At 43.7% G+C, this 17,650-nt stretch overlaps 1 protein-coding gene across 3 annotated transcripts; it reads right to left on the minus strand.

The window, feature by feature from the left end:
- Positions 1-1,712: 1,712 nt before the first annotated feature.
- On the minus strand, positions 1,713-14,322 carry LOC117866490 (disease resistance protein Pikm1-TS). Of its 3 annotated transcripts, XR_004642907.2 has the most exons (4): positions 13,315-14,322; positions 12,678-12,749; positions 2,393-4,769; positions 1,713-2,126 (listed from the first exon to the last, which is right to left on the minus strand). XR_004642907.2 is itself a non-coding variant. In XM_034750704.2 (3 exons), exons 1-3 carry the CDS (start codon positions 14,061-14,063, stop codon positions 2,507-2,509), a joined length of 3,081 nt encoding a protein of 1,026 aa, XP_034606595.1. In that variant the 5' UTR covers positions 14,064-14,322; the 3' UTR covers positions 2,291-2,506. The 3 variants fall into 3 exon arrangements, 2 of the variants coding, with proteins under 2 accessions (XP_034606595.1, XP_034606593.1); XM_034750704.2 differs by lacking the exon at positions 1,713-2,126 and having other exon boundaries at positions 2,291-4,769; positions 12,678-12,746; XM_034750702.2 differs by lacking the exon at positions 1,713-2,126 and having other exon boundaries at positions 2,291-4,769.
- Positions 14,323-17,650: the final 3,328 nt, after the last annotated feature.

A 17,650-nucleotide genomic window follows, 5' to 3' on the forward strand; every position in this document is an offset into this window, starting at 1 on the left:
TTACATACTGCTTCCATACAACTTCAAGTAAGTGTTTATATACCATCTATTTTTGTTTTCTTTTCCTTACCTGATTAATGTTAGGTAGCTCTAATATATATGAACATTTACATACGTAGTTTCCACTGGATCCTCATAATAATTTAGCGTGATAGAAGCCACGTCACTGTCTTCGATTCGTTGAGAAAACCACTAGCGGAGTACCAAGACATTGAAGACATCCTAAACTTGTAATAATTCTGGACCTTTATCTCAATGCAAAAGTTTGTTTCCTAAATTTTTGGCTAACACTGTATCATTCATTATTTTAATCCGTAGCGCATGGAGACAATTCCACAAGAAACACAAATGTGCATTCAAAGAAAAACTTACATGGAACACAAAGTACCCGGTACGTATGAAGTTTGCACATTTTTGTACATTCTATATCATGAATATTTCATAACTTGTTTCTTTCCCCACTGAAGTGTTGAAGATAGTAACCCGTGAATAATCTATGTGGCTACTACATATGTGAGAACATGCATAGTTTTGTGTCACACATGGTCAGGTTGACGGAGCATGAAAAAAAGTATGTAAAATAAAACTATTAATAGTTAATTGTTTTCTAGCTCCTTATATTTAATTGTTTGTGTAACATTATTCACATATTTCCAAATTACAGATGCATAATATTCAACATAGTATCTTGGAGAAGGAAAGAATAGGGGCAATATGTGAAGGTCTCGTAGGATTCCTGGTGGACAAGGTGATAAATCCACAAGGAGAATTTCATTACGATGGATGAAATTAAGATGCTCCGAGCAACACCTCGACGGGAAGATCCTAGGAATTGTTTATATACTAAGAATTGTATGTATAATAATTGTATATACACTAAGAATTGTACATATTCTAAGAATTGTACATATAGTAATTGTATAAATACGAGTTTGATTTATTTAAATACTAGTTTGATTTCATTATAAAAAAAATTTCAACTACTAAAGGTTAACTAATGGGGTTGTGATGCATGAAATTACAGGCGCCATGCAAGCGCCTGCATGGCGCGCACCTGAAATTTCGCGGATGCACAGTCCTTAGTTCCAGTTGAGGGACTCGGGACTAAAGACGCCCCCCACCCTTTTGTCTTGATTGGTTTATCCGGGATGGTTTTTCAGAAGATTTGCTCCCTATCAACCGGGACTAAAGGTCAGTTTTCCACCAGTGACTAGCACATTATGGTTTGGTGTTCAAGGGTCAGTTGCTAAGTATACATCTACATTGCATTAGTAAGAGGTTTTAGCGACTCAAATATATTCATGTTTCCTCGTATATGTTATGGAGTATAGAATAAGCAGGTTTCATCATTGTTATTACAACTGTATATGAACTATAGATACATAAATTGGATTATTAAGGAATATCACTGATGATGGAATCGAAAACTGTTCCAGCATCTACATCTTGAATGTGCAACATTCATGACGCATTTGATCAATGATTATCAAGGAACATACGACTCCATCAAGAACATTCAACAGTCAATAGACGACATAAAAATAAGGTCTGAATTCTAGAGCTTAAAAATACATAATCTAAGTTCTTAGTATTGAAAACATTTTCCTTTGAGAACTTGTTCTCTATTTGAGAACTAGTTCCAGCTTGTGCTAGTTTATTTGTCTAAAAAGAAAATATTGTGTTCAAACTGAATGCATAATGCACTAAAATATTGTACAAAGGTGACTTTACAAGGATATATTAAGTTTACAAAATCAGTGGTTGGTGTGACGTTAGAAATATATTTGTCCGGTTACAAAATGAATGAAATAGAAAAACGGACAGAGCTGGCTGTGAGTGTGTCGGCCCAATTTATCTTACACTTTTCTTTCCTTCTCTTTAATTTTTGTAGTAAAATTATATATTACCACACCCACAGAAGCTTGGTGAGCCCAGAAAGCCCCCCGGCCAGTCATTCGACAATTCTCGAAGCCGTTTTGAATCTGATCGACCATGTTGGAAGCTGCTGTCGTCAAGGCAGAGTGTGCTATCATGTGTGGGCAGTTTAGCCGTGGCTCCAACAGGGCTCCCAGAAGGTACAGTAGGGCGAAGTGAAAAAACTGTTGGGAAGAAGATGACATAAAAGTCTGCATACAACCACATTAGCACATGGATGAGCCCATTCGCATCATCAAGACAATCTTCTTGCAACTGCTCCAGAATACGTAGTATGGGAGCAAATTATTAACAGAACTGGATCACTGGCATGAGTCATGGCTACATTAGCTACCATATGACCAACAGAATTAAGTGATCTGGAAAAAATATTGAGAATGACGAACAAGCGTGCGTACAGATAATGTGTGACATATATAGAGAAGGAAGACCCAAGTTCAAAAAATACGTAACTTACTTGAATCCAAAGTTGCAGAAATTATTATTACATAAATTGTGTTGTCCCGCACAAACGGCGCATCGACCTCTAATTCACGAACGGCCACCAACCCACTGAAGCTGAGCTCGCTTCTCAAGGCAATCTTTTCCGTGCTGCCCAGAATAGTTTCTCTCTTTTTTCGACAATGGCACTATCGGCAAGGCTTATCCATTTTGCACCCGTGCCGAAATCCTGTGGCAACATGCCATTGACCCAAAGCGTGATCTTGTTAGGGTGCTCCACGGCTTCTTTTCTCAGTACATCTATTGTCTCGCGGATGCCCGGACCGTCACTTGTATAGTACTCGGAGCATCGGAACACGACCTTCTCAAGACTGCCGAGATGCTTGATGCCCATGTAGTAGTCTTGACTTGCTGTTCCGGTGTAGAACTTGAACTCAAGATGCTTCAGCTTCGGCATCGCTCCTTCCCCGAAGGTGATCACCCGTGGCAGACGGCCATCGACGTAGAACGTCTCTAGCTTTGGAAACCCTCCACCAGTGATGGCAACCGCCTCCCGTGGGAGGACCTCGAACCTTAGTTGGAGAGCCTGCAGGTTGGGCATCTGCGTCTTCAGAAACTCGAGGTCTTCGTGCACAAGTTTGCAGAGCCTGATATCTAAGGAGCAGACATTCCACAAGTGTTGCTTGACCCACTGCGGGACTTTCATGTGTCTCCCGGCAACTCTAAGCATCCGAACTGGTAGGACTTCACACCTCCAGCGGAAATGGTTAAAGAGGATGAGGATGGATAGGTCATCCCTGCACTTTGCTTCAGAAGAGGAAATAATAACCTCTTCACCACCACTTGAGCTAATGACACCCGGAGGCGACATAATCAACTTCTCCACTTCATCATAATCAACAACCACACTTAATAACGGATTCGGGTCTCTACTGCAGGATAGCTCTCGGACCTTAGTACCTCTTATGTCCAGAGTCCTCAGATGCTGCAGTTTCCCGATTTCCTTAGGCAACTCTCTCACCCGTGTCCAGCTTACATCCAGAGTCTCCAAACGCTCAAGGTTCTTGATTTCCATAGGCAGCTCCGTGACCTTTGTGCGACTTACATCCAGAGTCTCTAAGTGCTGCAGTTTCCCAATTTCCCTTGGTAGCTCCGTGACCTCTGTACGACTTACATCCAGAGTCTTCAAAGATTGCAATTTCTCGATCCACGTAGGCAGCTCCGTGACCTTTGTGCGACATACATCCAGAGTCTCCAAGCGCTCAAGGTTCTTCATTTCCCTTGGCAGCTCCGTGACCATTGTGTCACTTACATCCAGAGTCTCTAAGTGCTGCAGTTTCCCAATTTCCGTTGGTAGTTTACTAATCTGTGTACCTGCCACGTACAGGGTCTCCAGATTCTGAAGTCTCCCAATCTCCCGTGGGAGCTCTGTGATTTGACCGCAGCCCATAAGATCCAGATACTTGAGCCAAATCAGCCCACATATATCGACCAGATGACCATTCTCTAGACGACTGCTGTTACGTATTTCTAGCACTCGCAGCACCTTGAACGCCTTGAAGGGCACACCATCCAGCTGGCATTGATAACCAGAAACAACAAAGGAGCGAGTATGAGACAGCACATCCTCATCTGGACAGCCATACGTGTTGAGACAAAGACGACGGATCTGTTTGGCATGCGAGGAGTTGCCGCCCCATCCGTAAGCAATAAAATTATCTTCCTTTGCTTTGCACACGAGGATGGCTGCCATGATGGGGTGAATTGTGCACTTCGCATTCCTGGAGACGAGCAGATTCCTGGACACGAGCACCTCCAGGTAAGAATTTGCTACTTCAACTTGCGAAACAAATCCTTCAGCAATCCATTTTCTCACCATGCATCCCCTATTAATACCATCATCCTTCGGAGGATATATGGTACAGTATAGCAAGCAAGTCTTCAGCTGAACGGGAAGATCGTCGAAACCAAGGCATAGACTCTGGACCAGTGGTTTCAAGGATGGAGTACTCAGAAACCCATCATCCAGAATGTGGCTTGCCCATGTATTATATTCCCCATGATGGTGGCTCTCTGCCCATGCTGACGACAAACAGATTACTGCTAGCGGACAAAAACTAAATTCTGACCCGCCGCACATATTCGCAATCTGCTTCTGCGCGTTGGTTCCCTTGACAGATTTGCTCAGTATCATAGCTGATAGTTTTGCAGCTTCCCCAACAGTAAACTTCTGTTTGTACACATGTGCACCTTGTTCAGTTTCACATTTCTCGGCTAAACTCCTAGCCCGGGTCGTCATGATTAATTTACAGCACAGATTATTCTTGGGAAGAGCCTTACGGATGACTTCCCATTCTTCCCAGTGCCAAATGTCATCAATTATGACCAGGTACCTAAAAAAACAAGACCAAAGAAACTTTAACATTTGGGCCATCTTATCCCTGTTGGGATCGCCCAAAAGACGATTGCCCTCGAGGTCACTCGAATCTAGTTAAGTCCACCGCGAAGTCATGCAAAACAATTGACTTCGGAAGAAAATCACCGGCTTCAAGCAGAACACAACGCAAGGGAACAATCCTAACCTCCAGATTCTAAGGTCGGGCCCAAAGCTAAGGCAGGATTTGGCTGATTCACTAACCAAATAACGTTACCTTGGGCACTCAAAGTTAGGGGTACCGAGTTGTTTGGCTACTTCGTTCAGGATGAAGTGGCGAGCACATCCGAATGTGAACGAGCTTCGGGTGCAAGGTCAAGGACTCCATAACACCCATAGCTGAACGAGCTTCGGGCGCGAGGTTGAGAAGAATGAAGTGGGAAACGTTGAAACAGTCAAAGCGTTGAAGTAGTCAAGGCGCAATTTGTGGGGCCTTGTGAGAGCGTGATTTGCGGAGGTTGTCGGGTGGCGTGACAAGTGTGACCCTCCAATGACCATTGTGTAAAGCATATTTCAGGAATGTAGTAGTTGGATAGAGGTAAGTGTGTAATGTAAAGTGCCCCCGAGACACTATAAAAGGGGAGCCCTACCCCGTTGTAATTTTCACATTCACTATTGAATGAGAGGATATTCGGCGGGAAACTCTTTTCGTTATGCCCTAACCTCGCCTGAGTCCGATACATTCCCGACTTCGCCGAGGTTCAGAACACAACAATCCCATGTTACTATTACTAATTGATTGGAATGTTCATACTCACATGACATACTATAAAAACAGAATCCTAGAAATTCCCAAATACATGCAGCCATCAATTTGGTAGTTAGCCTGGATAACCATAGGCACTGGGTCTAATTTGTTTCTAAATTTTTCAATTCACGCCTGCCATTATATGAAAGAGAACAACAACTTTTCATGCCATTGCAATAACGAAACACTATAATGTATCTACACAAATAATGTATCTACATTTTGACACAAAACATTATAATGTATCTACGCAAATAATTAAATAATATACGACCAAACATAGTTCCTTCATAGATGACATCTTGGTACTAAGTTGTGTGCTGAACCAACTTTTCATTCCATTGCAATAACGAAAAAGTTCAAATTACTCCCTTCAAGTATCGCCGAAGTCTAGATAACCCCCATAAAGGTTTTTTTGGTTTATTTTAGACCTAGATTTATGCCAATTGGTCCAATTTATCCTTATAAGATTTGTCTTGCTAAGGGGTAAATCGGACCAATTAACATAGTTGTAGGTGTAAAATGAACAAAAATAGTTCAGGGGTTGTCGGGGATCCACCAAAAAGACGGTCACCCTCGATCGCATTTGAAACCTAACTTGCCTCGCCCCTGTGCCAAAACCTCTAGCTTTGGTCGGCTTTCACGACATGCCAGCTTCGGATTGGATCGGAACTTGTTAGCTTCACCGGATCATCCCGAAGCTAATAGAAGAGCTCGACAAACTAACTGGCTAAATAACCTCGCTGTGAAGCATGTTTGGCTTTTGTGTACAGGAAGAAAGGTGAAATGCCTTAGAGGATAGATGGTTGACGGACTAGCACAGGGAACTTCTCCTTTTGAATGCAGGTCAAGCGCTGGGATGTCGGAGTAAGTTCGAACACCTGCCTTGCTTGAGCACGATGGATCACTTCTTGGCCTCAAAGCCAAGAAGGAGACGGCAAGCGAAGCCGGAACGGCTTTGGGCACAACACCAGGACCCGAAGCTAAGCGAAGGGAGACGTGAAAGGCGTGATACCTAAATGACCATCCCTAAGAGAATATCCTGCGAATGTAGCAATTGAGCAAGGGAAAATGTGTAATGAAAAGTTCAGGACGTGATGAGTAAAAGCCCCGAATGACCTTCATGTACGACATATTCTTAGGATGTAGTGGTTGAGTAGGGGTGTTTAAGGGATGTAAATGTATCACTTAGGAGCACTATATAAAGGGGACACTACCCTGTTGTAACGGATACGCAATATACATTGATAAGTCCACCTGAGGAGAAGTTGTAAGTTCTTCCAAACCAAAGTTAAGACGATCCTATCCTATCCTTGTGTTGTGATTCCACTTCCCGCGAGGTCGACTCCAACATTTGGTGCCCACCATGTTATAAGCCACTAAGGAACTCACGATGCCACCAGAAAAGAAAACGAAGACTGCCACGGAACCCGAAGTCACAGGAGAGGCAACTTATCCCTTCTGAACCAATACAACAAATTGAAATTAACAAGGGAGAAGGATACAAGAGAATTGAAGACATCCTACGAGCGAAGGCACATAAATCAAATGCCACACAACATGCCCTCAACAAAGATGACCCGTTAGTGGAAACAGAAGATGAACATCAAAGTGATTCGGAAGATGAACTAGCTTCGGTCCTTATAAAACTGGAGCAAGTGAGGAGGCAAAAGGAAAGTTATGCACAACAACTGCAAGCTCAAAGAGAGGCAGCAGAGAAGCTCACCGTGCTGAACGAAGCCAAAAGGCAGTTAGAGCAGCTACAGCAAGAGCTGAGAGAGCAGGAGAATCTGCAAGGCACGCCGTAGAAACCAATATCACAGCCTACACAAACCTACAACACCAACGCCACTCGTATGATATTCACAAACCATGGTTTCGGTTCACAGGGCACACCACCGACTTCGAGCTGCCATGTAACCATAGACAAGACCTCGCCATTGTCTGTCCAGCTACAAACAGCTCCGTGGGCTATCCACTTACATGGCAGTGGCACTGCCCAAGTTCAACGATCAGTCTGACCCTCATCAGATTCTCATGAGCTATGAAACTGCAATCGCCTCGGCCGGAGGGGACGACACAGTACTAGTAAAGTCATTCATTATTGCATCCGAAGGAGCAGCATTGAACTGGTTGTTGGGGGTGAGCCTTAGGTAGACTAAGGCTAGAGACCCCCATTGTGTGTAGAAGAGGCTCGAAAAGGGGGCTAAGGGCCTGTTTGTAATGATTAGGGACTCGGTTGTAAACTCCAAGGACCTTGTTGTAATAATCTAGGGACCTCGTTGTAATATTGAACCCCACTAGTGGAACAAATATAAACAACCTCCTCCCCCTCCTCCCTATAAAAGGAATCAAAGTGGTGGAAGGAAGGACTCTTGGCTATTTGTTCACTTGATTCACTAGACTTGCTCCATCCTCTTTCCTTCTCTCTAACTTGTTTAGGGTTCCAAATCCCAACACTGGTACTCCCTGCTCCCACCATAATCAGTGTACAGCTGGGCTGATCTGAAGGTGAAGCTAACACAAAACTTCCGGGGTTTTCACCAAGCTCCAACTGATGTAGGAGACCTCTACAGCTATAAGCTAAAAGACAAGGAACCTCTGGCAAGTTATGTTAAGAGATTCGTTCAGCTCAAGGCACAGACATCGCAAGTTGCAAATAGTATCGCTATAACCTTGCATATTGGGACTCAACCCCAGCCCAACTGCTTCAAAGCTGTCAAGAAAACCACCAAAGACAATGGAGGCCTTGTTCCCGGAGCTAGAATAGTATTGCAAATTAGATGAAGATCATAGAAGAAGGGTTGCACAAAGAAACCAAGAGAGACGGATGGAGAAAGGAAGAAACTAGCAAGCTTCGACATATAATAACCGCCATCAGGCCAACCAAGTCATGGAAATTGAGGGTAACCAGGCACCTAACCAGAGCTAAAACTACAACCACAACCAAGCCCAAAACCAACACCACCAAAACCACACCAGCTTCGGCAACACCCACAGAGGGGGACATAACGGAAGAGGAAGAGGGTGAAGCAATGGCCCCCCAAAGCCAGACAATCAAGCCAGGCAGCCAAGGCCATTCTACTGCATATTCCATGGAAAAATCTCAACCATGCAACAGTCTGGTGCCCCGACACTTTGGAAGCTGCAAAAAGAGAGGCAGAAAAGAAAGCAGCTGAAGAAGCAGCAAAATCAGCTAAAACCATACATCAAACAACCTTTTATCCACAACCCCCATACTACCCGAACCCAACTGGCTTCGTGCCTTTTCAGCCAACAATGACTTGGCAACCTTCAACCCAATTCCAACCCCAATTCCAGCCAGTCCCGCAACCTGCAACCTTCGCGCAACAACCTTGTCACGAAATCCCACCACCACCACCAAACATGTCAAATGCAATACCCAAAGTCGAACCAAACCCACCAAATAGAAATCCCAATGCCTTACCCATCTATGGCACAATCATGCCAATCTCTAGGGTATCTTCGCAAACTAGGCATCGCGAAGATGACTCAAAGGCCCTACCAACCTACGAGATGATAATGTTGATCGCAGGAGGCTCCGCTCACGAATTTGAAAACAAGATGCATAGGAGGGATTACTTTAGGCGAGTGAACACAATCATACTTGATGGCCCCCCGGCGAAGCCAGAATGGGCGCATTTGCCAATCACTTTTACTGAGGAAGATGTTAAACTAAAGACAACCTCACACAATGATGCCATGGTAATAAACGTTATCATCGCTGGCTGGAAAATTGGAAAAGTCCTGGTAGACAACGGGAGCTCCGCAGACATCATCTTTGCCAATACTTTCAGAGAAATGAAGATTGATCAACATTTACTTCAACTAGCAGAGTTCCCACTGCTTGGCTTTGGAGGAAGACCAGTAAAAGCCTTGGGAAAATTTTCACTCATGGTCTCCTTCGAAAATCGAGAAAACTCAAGAATGGAGAACATCACGTTCGATGTAGTTGAAATGTACTACCCCTACCTTGCCGTTCTCGGGCGAGGCTCTATCAACAAGTTTGACGCAGTCATCAGACAACTCTTTCTCTGCATGAAGATACCAGCTTCGGGGGGAATCATCATAGTTTATGGTGACCAAAAAATAGCAAGCAACATAGAGAAAGGTGAGACAGGCCAAAAGAATGTGCATCACCTAGTACCAACAAAAGAAGTTGAAGAACAGGAAAAGAAAAATCCCTATGTCGAACCTAAGAGGGACAAAGAAAATGTAAGCATGAGTGTAGATGGCGAAACTAAAAAGATCTTGCTGGACGGTTACGTTGAAGGCAGATACATTACAATTGGGGCTAACCTCGAGCCAGAGGAGGAAAAGCAATTGATCGAGTTCCTAAACAGGAACAATGACATCTTCGCTTGGTTCACTAGTGACCTTACAGGGGTGGATAGGGAGATAATTGAGCAAAACCTTGACATCAGACCAGGGGCGAGTCCCAACAAGGATTATCAGAACAGTGGGCATACTTGAGAGAAGTAATTTGGAAATTTTCCTTATAGTAACAAAAAATGAAATGTTTTGTCTTGATTCCAGATTTTAGTAACAAACAAAGAGATGGGTTGGAATTAGATTACACCAAAAGCTAGGTTTTCAAACTAACATGTATCACCTATGGTTTTTCTTGCAATATTAGTAGGCAAGAATGAATTGGGAAGTCAAAATCTAGATTTGTCAAGTCACGAAAGATAGTGTGGGGGCCACTCTTAAAGGAAACCCCGAATGTCATTTGTATTATTTCCTAGATCAGTAGATGATACTGGCATTTCTCACAAGAAGTATCACATCCATACTTCGTATAGTTTTTATCGACATTTTACATAAGTTTACAAAAGAGAAACAAAGTGCATACCACTAAGGGTAGCCTCAGAGTAGCTATACAACGGAGTTCTATGTAGTATTTCCAAGTCCACAAGCAACTTGGCTCCTAAGGTCGATCTCCAAGATCCTCATCATCTTCAACAACCATTTCTTCCTCTATAGAAAGAAAGCAGTAAAGCAAGTAGAGTACTCAGCAAATCCCACTGTCATAGAGTTATTCATGCTATTTCTTCATGGATGGCTCTAGTTTCATATTTGCCAAAAAGCCATTTTTATGCGGGGTGAAAAGTTATAGCTTTAAAAGGAATATAGGACATTTAGCAATAGTTTGTTGGTCCTGGAAGGGGCAAACTACATCCCTTCCTGTCCCTATATTTTATTTAGCATCAGGATCCGTCAGGGACTTCCTGAGCTAGCTTTGCCTTATTTAGTAACAACTCCTCAGGTCAAGGCCTAAGACACAAGATTTTCACAAAAACAATGTTATGACTAATCAATGGGAGCTTTGACCAAGTGAGCTCAAATCTGTGAGCCTCGGCTATCCAGATACATCCCGGGAAAACAGATGCATCATAAATGTGGTATACAATACCACTAGGCCACTCTGGATCTCAACCTATGACCTGTGTCGACCAGACCTAGGACAAAGTGAAGGTCATGTTTCAGTCTACCCATTGCCTACCGTGGCCCCTTGGGGTGGTTCACTATGTTCAGCTAGTGGGGTGCGAATCAAGGCCTCACATAGATAGGTACTCCCGAGGGTTGTACCTTTTCAGCACGTGTGGTTGTACGATTCACCAGATAGACTTGCCCATGAACCGCTCCTTATATGACCAGATTAAGCTTTTTGGATAGGATCCTCCATCAAGGCTACCCTCTTACTCTCGTGTCTAGCCTTATCTAGTTGCTAGACTTGTTAGTTATTTTTATCTAATTTTCAAAGCACTCACACCATTTGGTATTTTGTAAACTTGTGAATGACTCCATAAGTAGTTCCTAAGCGTTTCTATTGCATCCTAGGTTTATGGTATCAAGGAGGGCTTGAATTATTTAGGAATAACTAAGCAGCTTAGAGAAAATATTATGCAAGATTTTGAATGGAAATTCCATGTTATTATTTGGCTCTTTTATTTATAAAACTTGGGATTCAAGGGATGGTAATGCGTGGACTTGCCTTCTTCAAAGTCTTGTTCATTGAAAACTTCCTCTTCGTAGTGCAGGTCGTCAAACTCGTTCCCGGTATCGTTGAATTCTACATAATCGTAGTTATATGAAAGGAAGGATGGGCAAATGGATTTTAGCGTTAACTGAATTTTACTTATGGTATAAGTCCGTTAAGGCAGCAAAGGCGCAGGCTGTAGCTGGTTTCATCGTTCAACATTATGATGAATCTGTTGACATGATAGAGTTTGGCACCGTGGGTTTTGTTTTTTGATGGATCATCGTGATGGATCATCTTGTGACCTCCGCAGGCGGCGCAAGGTTGAGGTCGGGAATATTGGCATCGAGCTTGGGGGCGGCGAGCAGCGCGCTTGCCCACGGAGCTCGCGGGTAGCAGCTGGTCGGTGGAGCTCTGGGAGGAAGACTGCGGCATGCGCACCGGCGGAGGTCGGGGGAAGCAGCTCGTCGGTGGAGCCAACAAGCTGCATGCGGTCAGCTTCGGAGCTTTTCGAGTTTGACGTTTTAATGGAAGAAGCGCTTCTGTTTGCTTCCTTGAGTTAAAGTTTAGTCCTTATCACATCGAATATTCGGATGCTAATTAGAAGGACTAAACATGAGCTAATTATAAAACTAATTACAACGGAGGCTAATTCATGAGATGAATCTATTAAGCCTAATTAATTCATGATTACCACATATTTACTGTATAGCATCACCTTGTCAAATCATGAACTAATTAGACTTAATAGATTTATCTCGCGAATTAGACTCCATCTGTGCAATTGGTTTTGTAATTTGTCTATATTTAATACTCCTTATTAGTATCTAAATATTCGATATGACAGGAACTAAACTTTAGTCCGTGGAACCAAACGGGACATAGAAGCTGCACTTTTAGGTTGGGAGGCTACACAGCTTAAAAATAAGTAGAAGCTGCAAATAAGCAGCTCCAAACCGGGTCATAGTGACACATGATAGATCCAATTTGTATTTGGAAATAAGTTGCATTATATGCATATTTTAATCGTTACATACACGTCCAGGTCCAATTCTTTTAGATAAATGACAGTTACAATTTTTATAAATTCTTTTAGAGTGGGAATGGAGACGACGTACCTCTTGTCAGAGAGGAAATTTGATATGCCTTTGATGAAATCATTTTGCTCGGCTGCAGGTTCGGTGCCACTGCTAGCAGAAAGAAAAAAATAATAAATTTGAATTGGTCAATAATGCCACATCTGTCACTTATAAATACTAAATTATAGGCATTTTACGAAGTTCAAATATTATCTATATGGATTCTCAAAAAATAATGCAAATATGTGTGGACGCATGCATGTACGGGTTTTGGCACTAGCGTTCCAATTTCCTAAGGCCTTGTTTAGTTCCCAAATTAGGAGTGGTAAAATTGGCATTTTGTCATAAATGCGTAACTGTAGTATTTCGTTTGTATTTGTGAATTATTGTCCAAACATTGACTAATTAGGCTCAAAAGATTCGTCTCGCAAAGTACAACAAAACTATGCAATTAGTTTTTGATTTCGTCTACATTTAGTATTCCATGCATGTACCGTAAGTTTGATGTGATGGGTAATCTTCTTTTTGCATAGTGCTAAAGTTGGAAATTTGGGGGTAACTAAACGTGGCCTAACATACTATGATTTGTTCAAAATAGTAGCATCACACGCACAATGGAGAGGCGGTACCTCTTCTCAGAGAGGAATGAAGTAGAGTGAGAATGGAGAGGCGGTACCTCTTGTCAGAGAGGGAAATTGATATGTCGTTGATGATATTTTGTTCGGTGCCACTGCCAGCAGACATTGTTACTTGGCTGAGGATGGTACCCAGAATCTCCGTCATGTTAGGACTTGGGTGCACGGACACGAAAGCCCGGCATTGGAATTCATCTCCTATTGTCTCATACACCAGGTCCGCAAGAGTTGTTTTGCCCATCCCTGCAGATCCAAGAATGCATACCATTTCGTTGTTCTGAAGAAATTGCATGACCGACTTCTTCCTTCGTTCCATGCCCATGAGCTCCGATGCATCCTTGTGTAGGAAGAGAGCTCGAGGGTCGGTGGTCAGCTTGCTACGGTTGCAGATGATGGCGTCGCCAACCTTCTGCATCTTGCCGCACCGCTTCGATACATCGTTGACCCTTTCCATGAATTCCTTGAAAGGGCTGTCATCCGTTGTCTCCCGCTGGATGAAGCCACCGTCGCCATGCTCCAAACTGAGAGTGAAGCCGTCGATGCCGTCCTCCATGTCGTAGGACAGCTCTCGGGCCTCCGCCATCCAATCCTTGCATGCCACATCAAGATCCAACCTCCCCCATAACTTCCCCAGGAGATGGTGAACTGGCTCGAGCTCGGATTTGATGGACTGGATGCCTCGCCGGGTTCCCTCCTGAAGCTTGTACTCATCACCCAGCAAAGCAGCGAGCTTCAGCAGGACCGGCCCCAACGCCCCGGTCGCTGCGGTCACGGCAAGCCGCTCCTCCATCTCTCTCGCACTCTCTATGCCCAAGCGAATGGCAGGAGCAGGAGCAGACTCTCTATGCACAAGTTGGGCCCCATCCAAAGTCCAAACAATGATATTGCTTCCGTCTTCCGATGATTGACCATCTCTCTTGCACTGTCCAAGGCAATAATGTATCTTTTGGCATGATTCACGAAGTTCGTCTACCACGCTCCTCTGCACTGCCCAATGAAAAAATTATTAAATCCTTCCTTTCGTCTACCACGCTCCTCTGCACTGCACAAGGCAATAATGGCACAAAGAATTAATGGAGGACGACAGGGTGCCGGTGGTTCATAGTGACGGCGCGGCCACCGAGTCAAGTCGTCGGCCGCAAACCACTTACGGCTGTTCCAATGGGACATTGGTGCTAATTTCTATATCCATTAATTACCTTGACAACTATGCTGCGAGGGCTCAGAGATGACATAGCAGGGGTGTTTGGAAGGAGGGGACTAAATTTTAGTCCTCGTCACATTGAATATTTGACACTAATTAGGAGTATTAAACCTAGACTAATTACAAAACTAATTACACAACTCCTAAGCTAAATCGTGAGACGAATCTATTAAGCCTAATTAGTCCATAATTTGACAATGTGGTGCTACAGTAACCATTCACTAATGATGGATTAATTAGGCTCAATAGATTCGTCTCATTTAACCTAGAGGTTCTGCTATTAGTTTTGTAATTAGCTTATATTTAATCCTTCTAATTAGCATCCGAATATCCGATGTGACATGGCTAAAGTTTAGCCTCTGTCTCCCAAACACCCCTGCACCGCCTTTACAATGAAGCAAAACCGCTCGGTATCTGCTTCCGAGTCGCACCCCCGGGAAAAACGGATCGACCCCGCGTCGTCCCGAAGGTGGCACATGTGCTATGTAATTGAAGGCGGTTGTTAAGGCACTCCGTCCACGGTTACCGGTTTTTTAAGAATTTTTTAGCGTGTCACATTCTACAAAGAAAAGCTCCGTAGTGGAAGCGAACGAGCCGTTTAAAAATTTTCGGGTGCGCGGTCCAAGTGAGATTACAAACGGGTTAATATGTAAGGGAGTCAACGGCGAGTAATCAAACAGGTTAATATGTAGGCACATGTGCTGAGAGATGGCACATGTTGCCGGCCTACACGTGATCTGCACTCGCTGCGAGATGGCACATGTGCTGCATCAATACTCTTTGCCTCGATCAGACCTCTTAGAGCACTCACAATGCAGACTTCATCGTGGAGTCTATCCCTATTAATTGCACTGCCATGTAAGCATTTGGATGATGTGGCAAGTAATTTAACGAGGAGAGAGGAGCAAAAACGGAGAAACGACGTCTTATTTAGACACCGAGTCTTCGATTCGTTCGAGGCTGGAAGACTCCACCAGTCTCCGCATTGGGGGAGGGGAAGGTCGAGTCTACGGATCCAGTACGCCATGCCGTCGCCGCCGCCGAAATTCCTCCCGCTTCTCCCGCGCGCCATCTCCCGCGTGCGAGCCGGAGCCCGCCGATTCCTGCGTGCAAGGTCTCCCGTGCGCGCGCTCTCCAGCTCGTCCCCCGCGCTCTCCAGCTCGTCGCCGCTGTACAAAAGGAACCCAGTTCCAAATCAAGGTACGCCCAATCCATCCCCAAATCTTCTCCCCAACTGATCTCCTCCCCAACAAGCTTTAACCCAAATCCATACACAAATCTCGAATTAGGGATGAATCGATTGACGAAGCCTAGTTCCCGGCGGGGCAGTGGTGGCCGTGGAACCCGACCTCCGGCCATCCGTGCTCCTGGGACCTGTGTTCCGGCCGCAGGTGCTTCTGCAACTCGGAGCCTTCCCGCTGGCAGCGCTGCAACAGCAGGTGTTGCTGCTCCCGTCACCAGTTCTCCAATCAGTGCTTCCCCCTTTGGTGGATGGTGGCCAACATCTTCTCCTAGTGAAGTGAAGGGTATGTCAACAGAAATACGTTTCTATGGATCACAGATTGTCTATGCACATTGTAGTTACAGATTTTATATATAGTCACAGCTTTCTGCGTTAACTAGATGAATTGCGTGGATGGCATGCCGTGGTGTTATAGATTTTGGTCACAGCTTCTTTGTAGTTATAGATTATAGATTGTAGTTATAGATTTTAGATTTTAGTTACAGATGTGAAAAATGTATATATGCATAAATGACATGCCGTGGTGTTGCTAGGCATGCCAATTTCATAGCAATTATTTTTCCTATATGTTGTTCTCAATTTGCCATGTCGGTGTGTTGCTCTTGAAGTGTTTTATGGCATGCATTCTGTGGATTTTAGTAATTTAGTATATATATATATATATTTCATGGATAATAGTTTGAATGCCTTTTGCCAATACTGTTCCTCTCATTTTGAAGAGATTAGGTGACTGCTAATATCACCTCTTCCTTTTTGGTTACGATTGAGCCACTATATATTGTTGCTTTCAGTTTTCTCTGAAGTTACGATAATAACAGACAACCTTACCACACAACAAACAATATGGTTGCAGGTTATACCCACAAGGAGGGTTCTCAAATCTTCTGCATTCCAACCCATTTCTTAACCATCCTAATGGAACCAATCTTCCAGAGAATTTCCACTTTGTTGGTGCTGCAATGAATCGGTCTTCAGTGTCTCCAATTGACCTGGGTGCTACAAGAACTCATTCTCCAGCAGAAGAAGAAGATGGTCTATCTCATGATGCAGTGAAAGATGTAGGTGCAGAAGAAGATGAATCAATTAATGTTGATGACGATGCTAGAACCGACAAGCGTTTGAACTGGACCGTTGAAGAAGATAAACAATTGGCCAGTGCCTGGTTGCGTAATTCAAAGGACCCAGTCGATGGAAATGGCAAGAAGGTAGAGCGGTATTGGGAAGATGTGACTACAGAATACAACAAGAACACAGAAACTAGCCGTAAGAGGAACAGAAACCAACTGAAAATACGTTGGGATCGCTCTAGGAAACCATTAACTGATTTTCATGGTGTTTGGGTAAATGCCGATAGAGTATGGCAAAGTGGGATGAGTGATGACCAGTTGACTGACAAAGCATTAGAGATGTGGGCTGGCCAGAATAGTGGTAAGGCATTCCATCTGCTGCATATGTGGAAGGTAGTACGTGGTCAGCAGAAATGGTCAGCATATATTGCTAGGTTAAAGAAGGAAAAGGAAAAGAGTACAAAGGCTAACAGTAACCTATCTGCAGTGGTGAATTTGGACTTAGATGGAGAAAAGCGACCAATGGGACAGAAGAAAGCCAAAAAAGAATTGAAAGGCAACAAAAAGGGAAATGACGCCTTGTCTAATTTGAACAATAAATTTGACAAGTTCATTGAAGCAAGCAACAAAAACAGGGCAGAGAGAGAGAAGATGATAGAAATTCAGCAAAGTTTGGCTGATAAGAAGATTGAAGCAGCTAAGATTAGTCATGAAGCAGCTCATGAACAAACTAAGTGCAAAATGCTGGAAACTTACACACAGCTACTGCTTACACCTCATGATCAGCTTAATGCAGATGCTTTGGCTGAGAGAAATTTGGCACTAGAGAGCATGAGACTTGCTTTATTTCCTAATGTATGCCA

This window comes from Setaria viridis, chromosome 8, assembly GCF_005286985.2.
Source record: "Setaria viridis chromosome 8, Setaria_viridis_v4.0, whole genome shotgun sequence".
Lineage (NCBI taxonomy): Eukaryota > Viridiplantae > Streptophyta > Magnoliopsida > Poales > Poaceae > Setaria > Setaria viridis.

Bases quoted from the DNA above. Each gene is read 5' to 3' on its own strand.
- LOC117866490 (XM_034750702.2), bottom strand. From the start codon at position 14,063: ATGGAGGAGCGGCTTGCCGTGACCGCAGCGACCGGGGCGTTGGGGCCG. The intron at 12,750-13,314 runs GTACCGCCTCTC...TCTTTCTGCTAG, and splicing joins ATTTCCCTCTCTGACAAGAG to CAGTGGCACCGAACCTGCAG. The intron at 4,770-12,677 runs GTACGTCGTCTC...TTGTTTTTTTAG, and splicing joins AATTTCCTCTCTGACAAGAG to GTACCTGGTCATAATTGATG.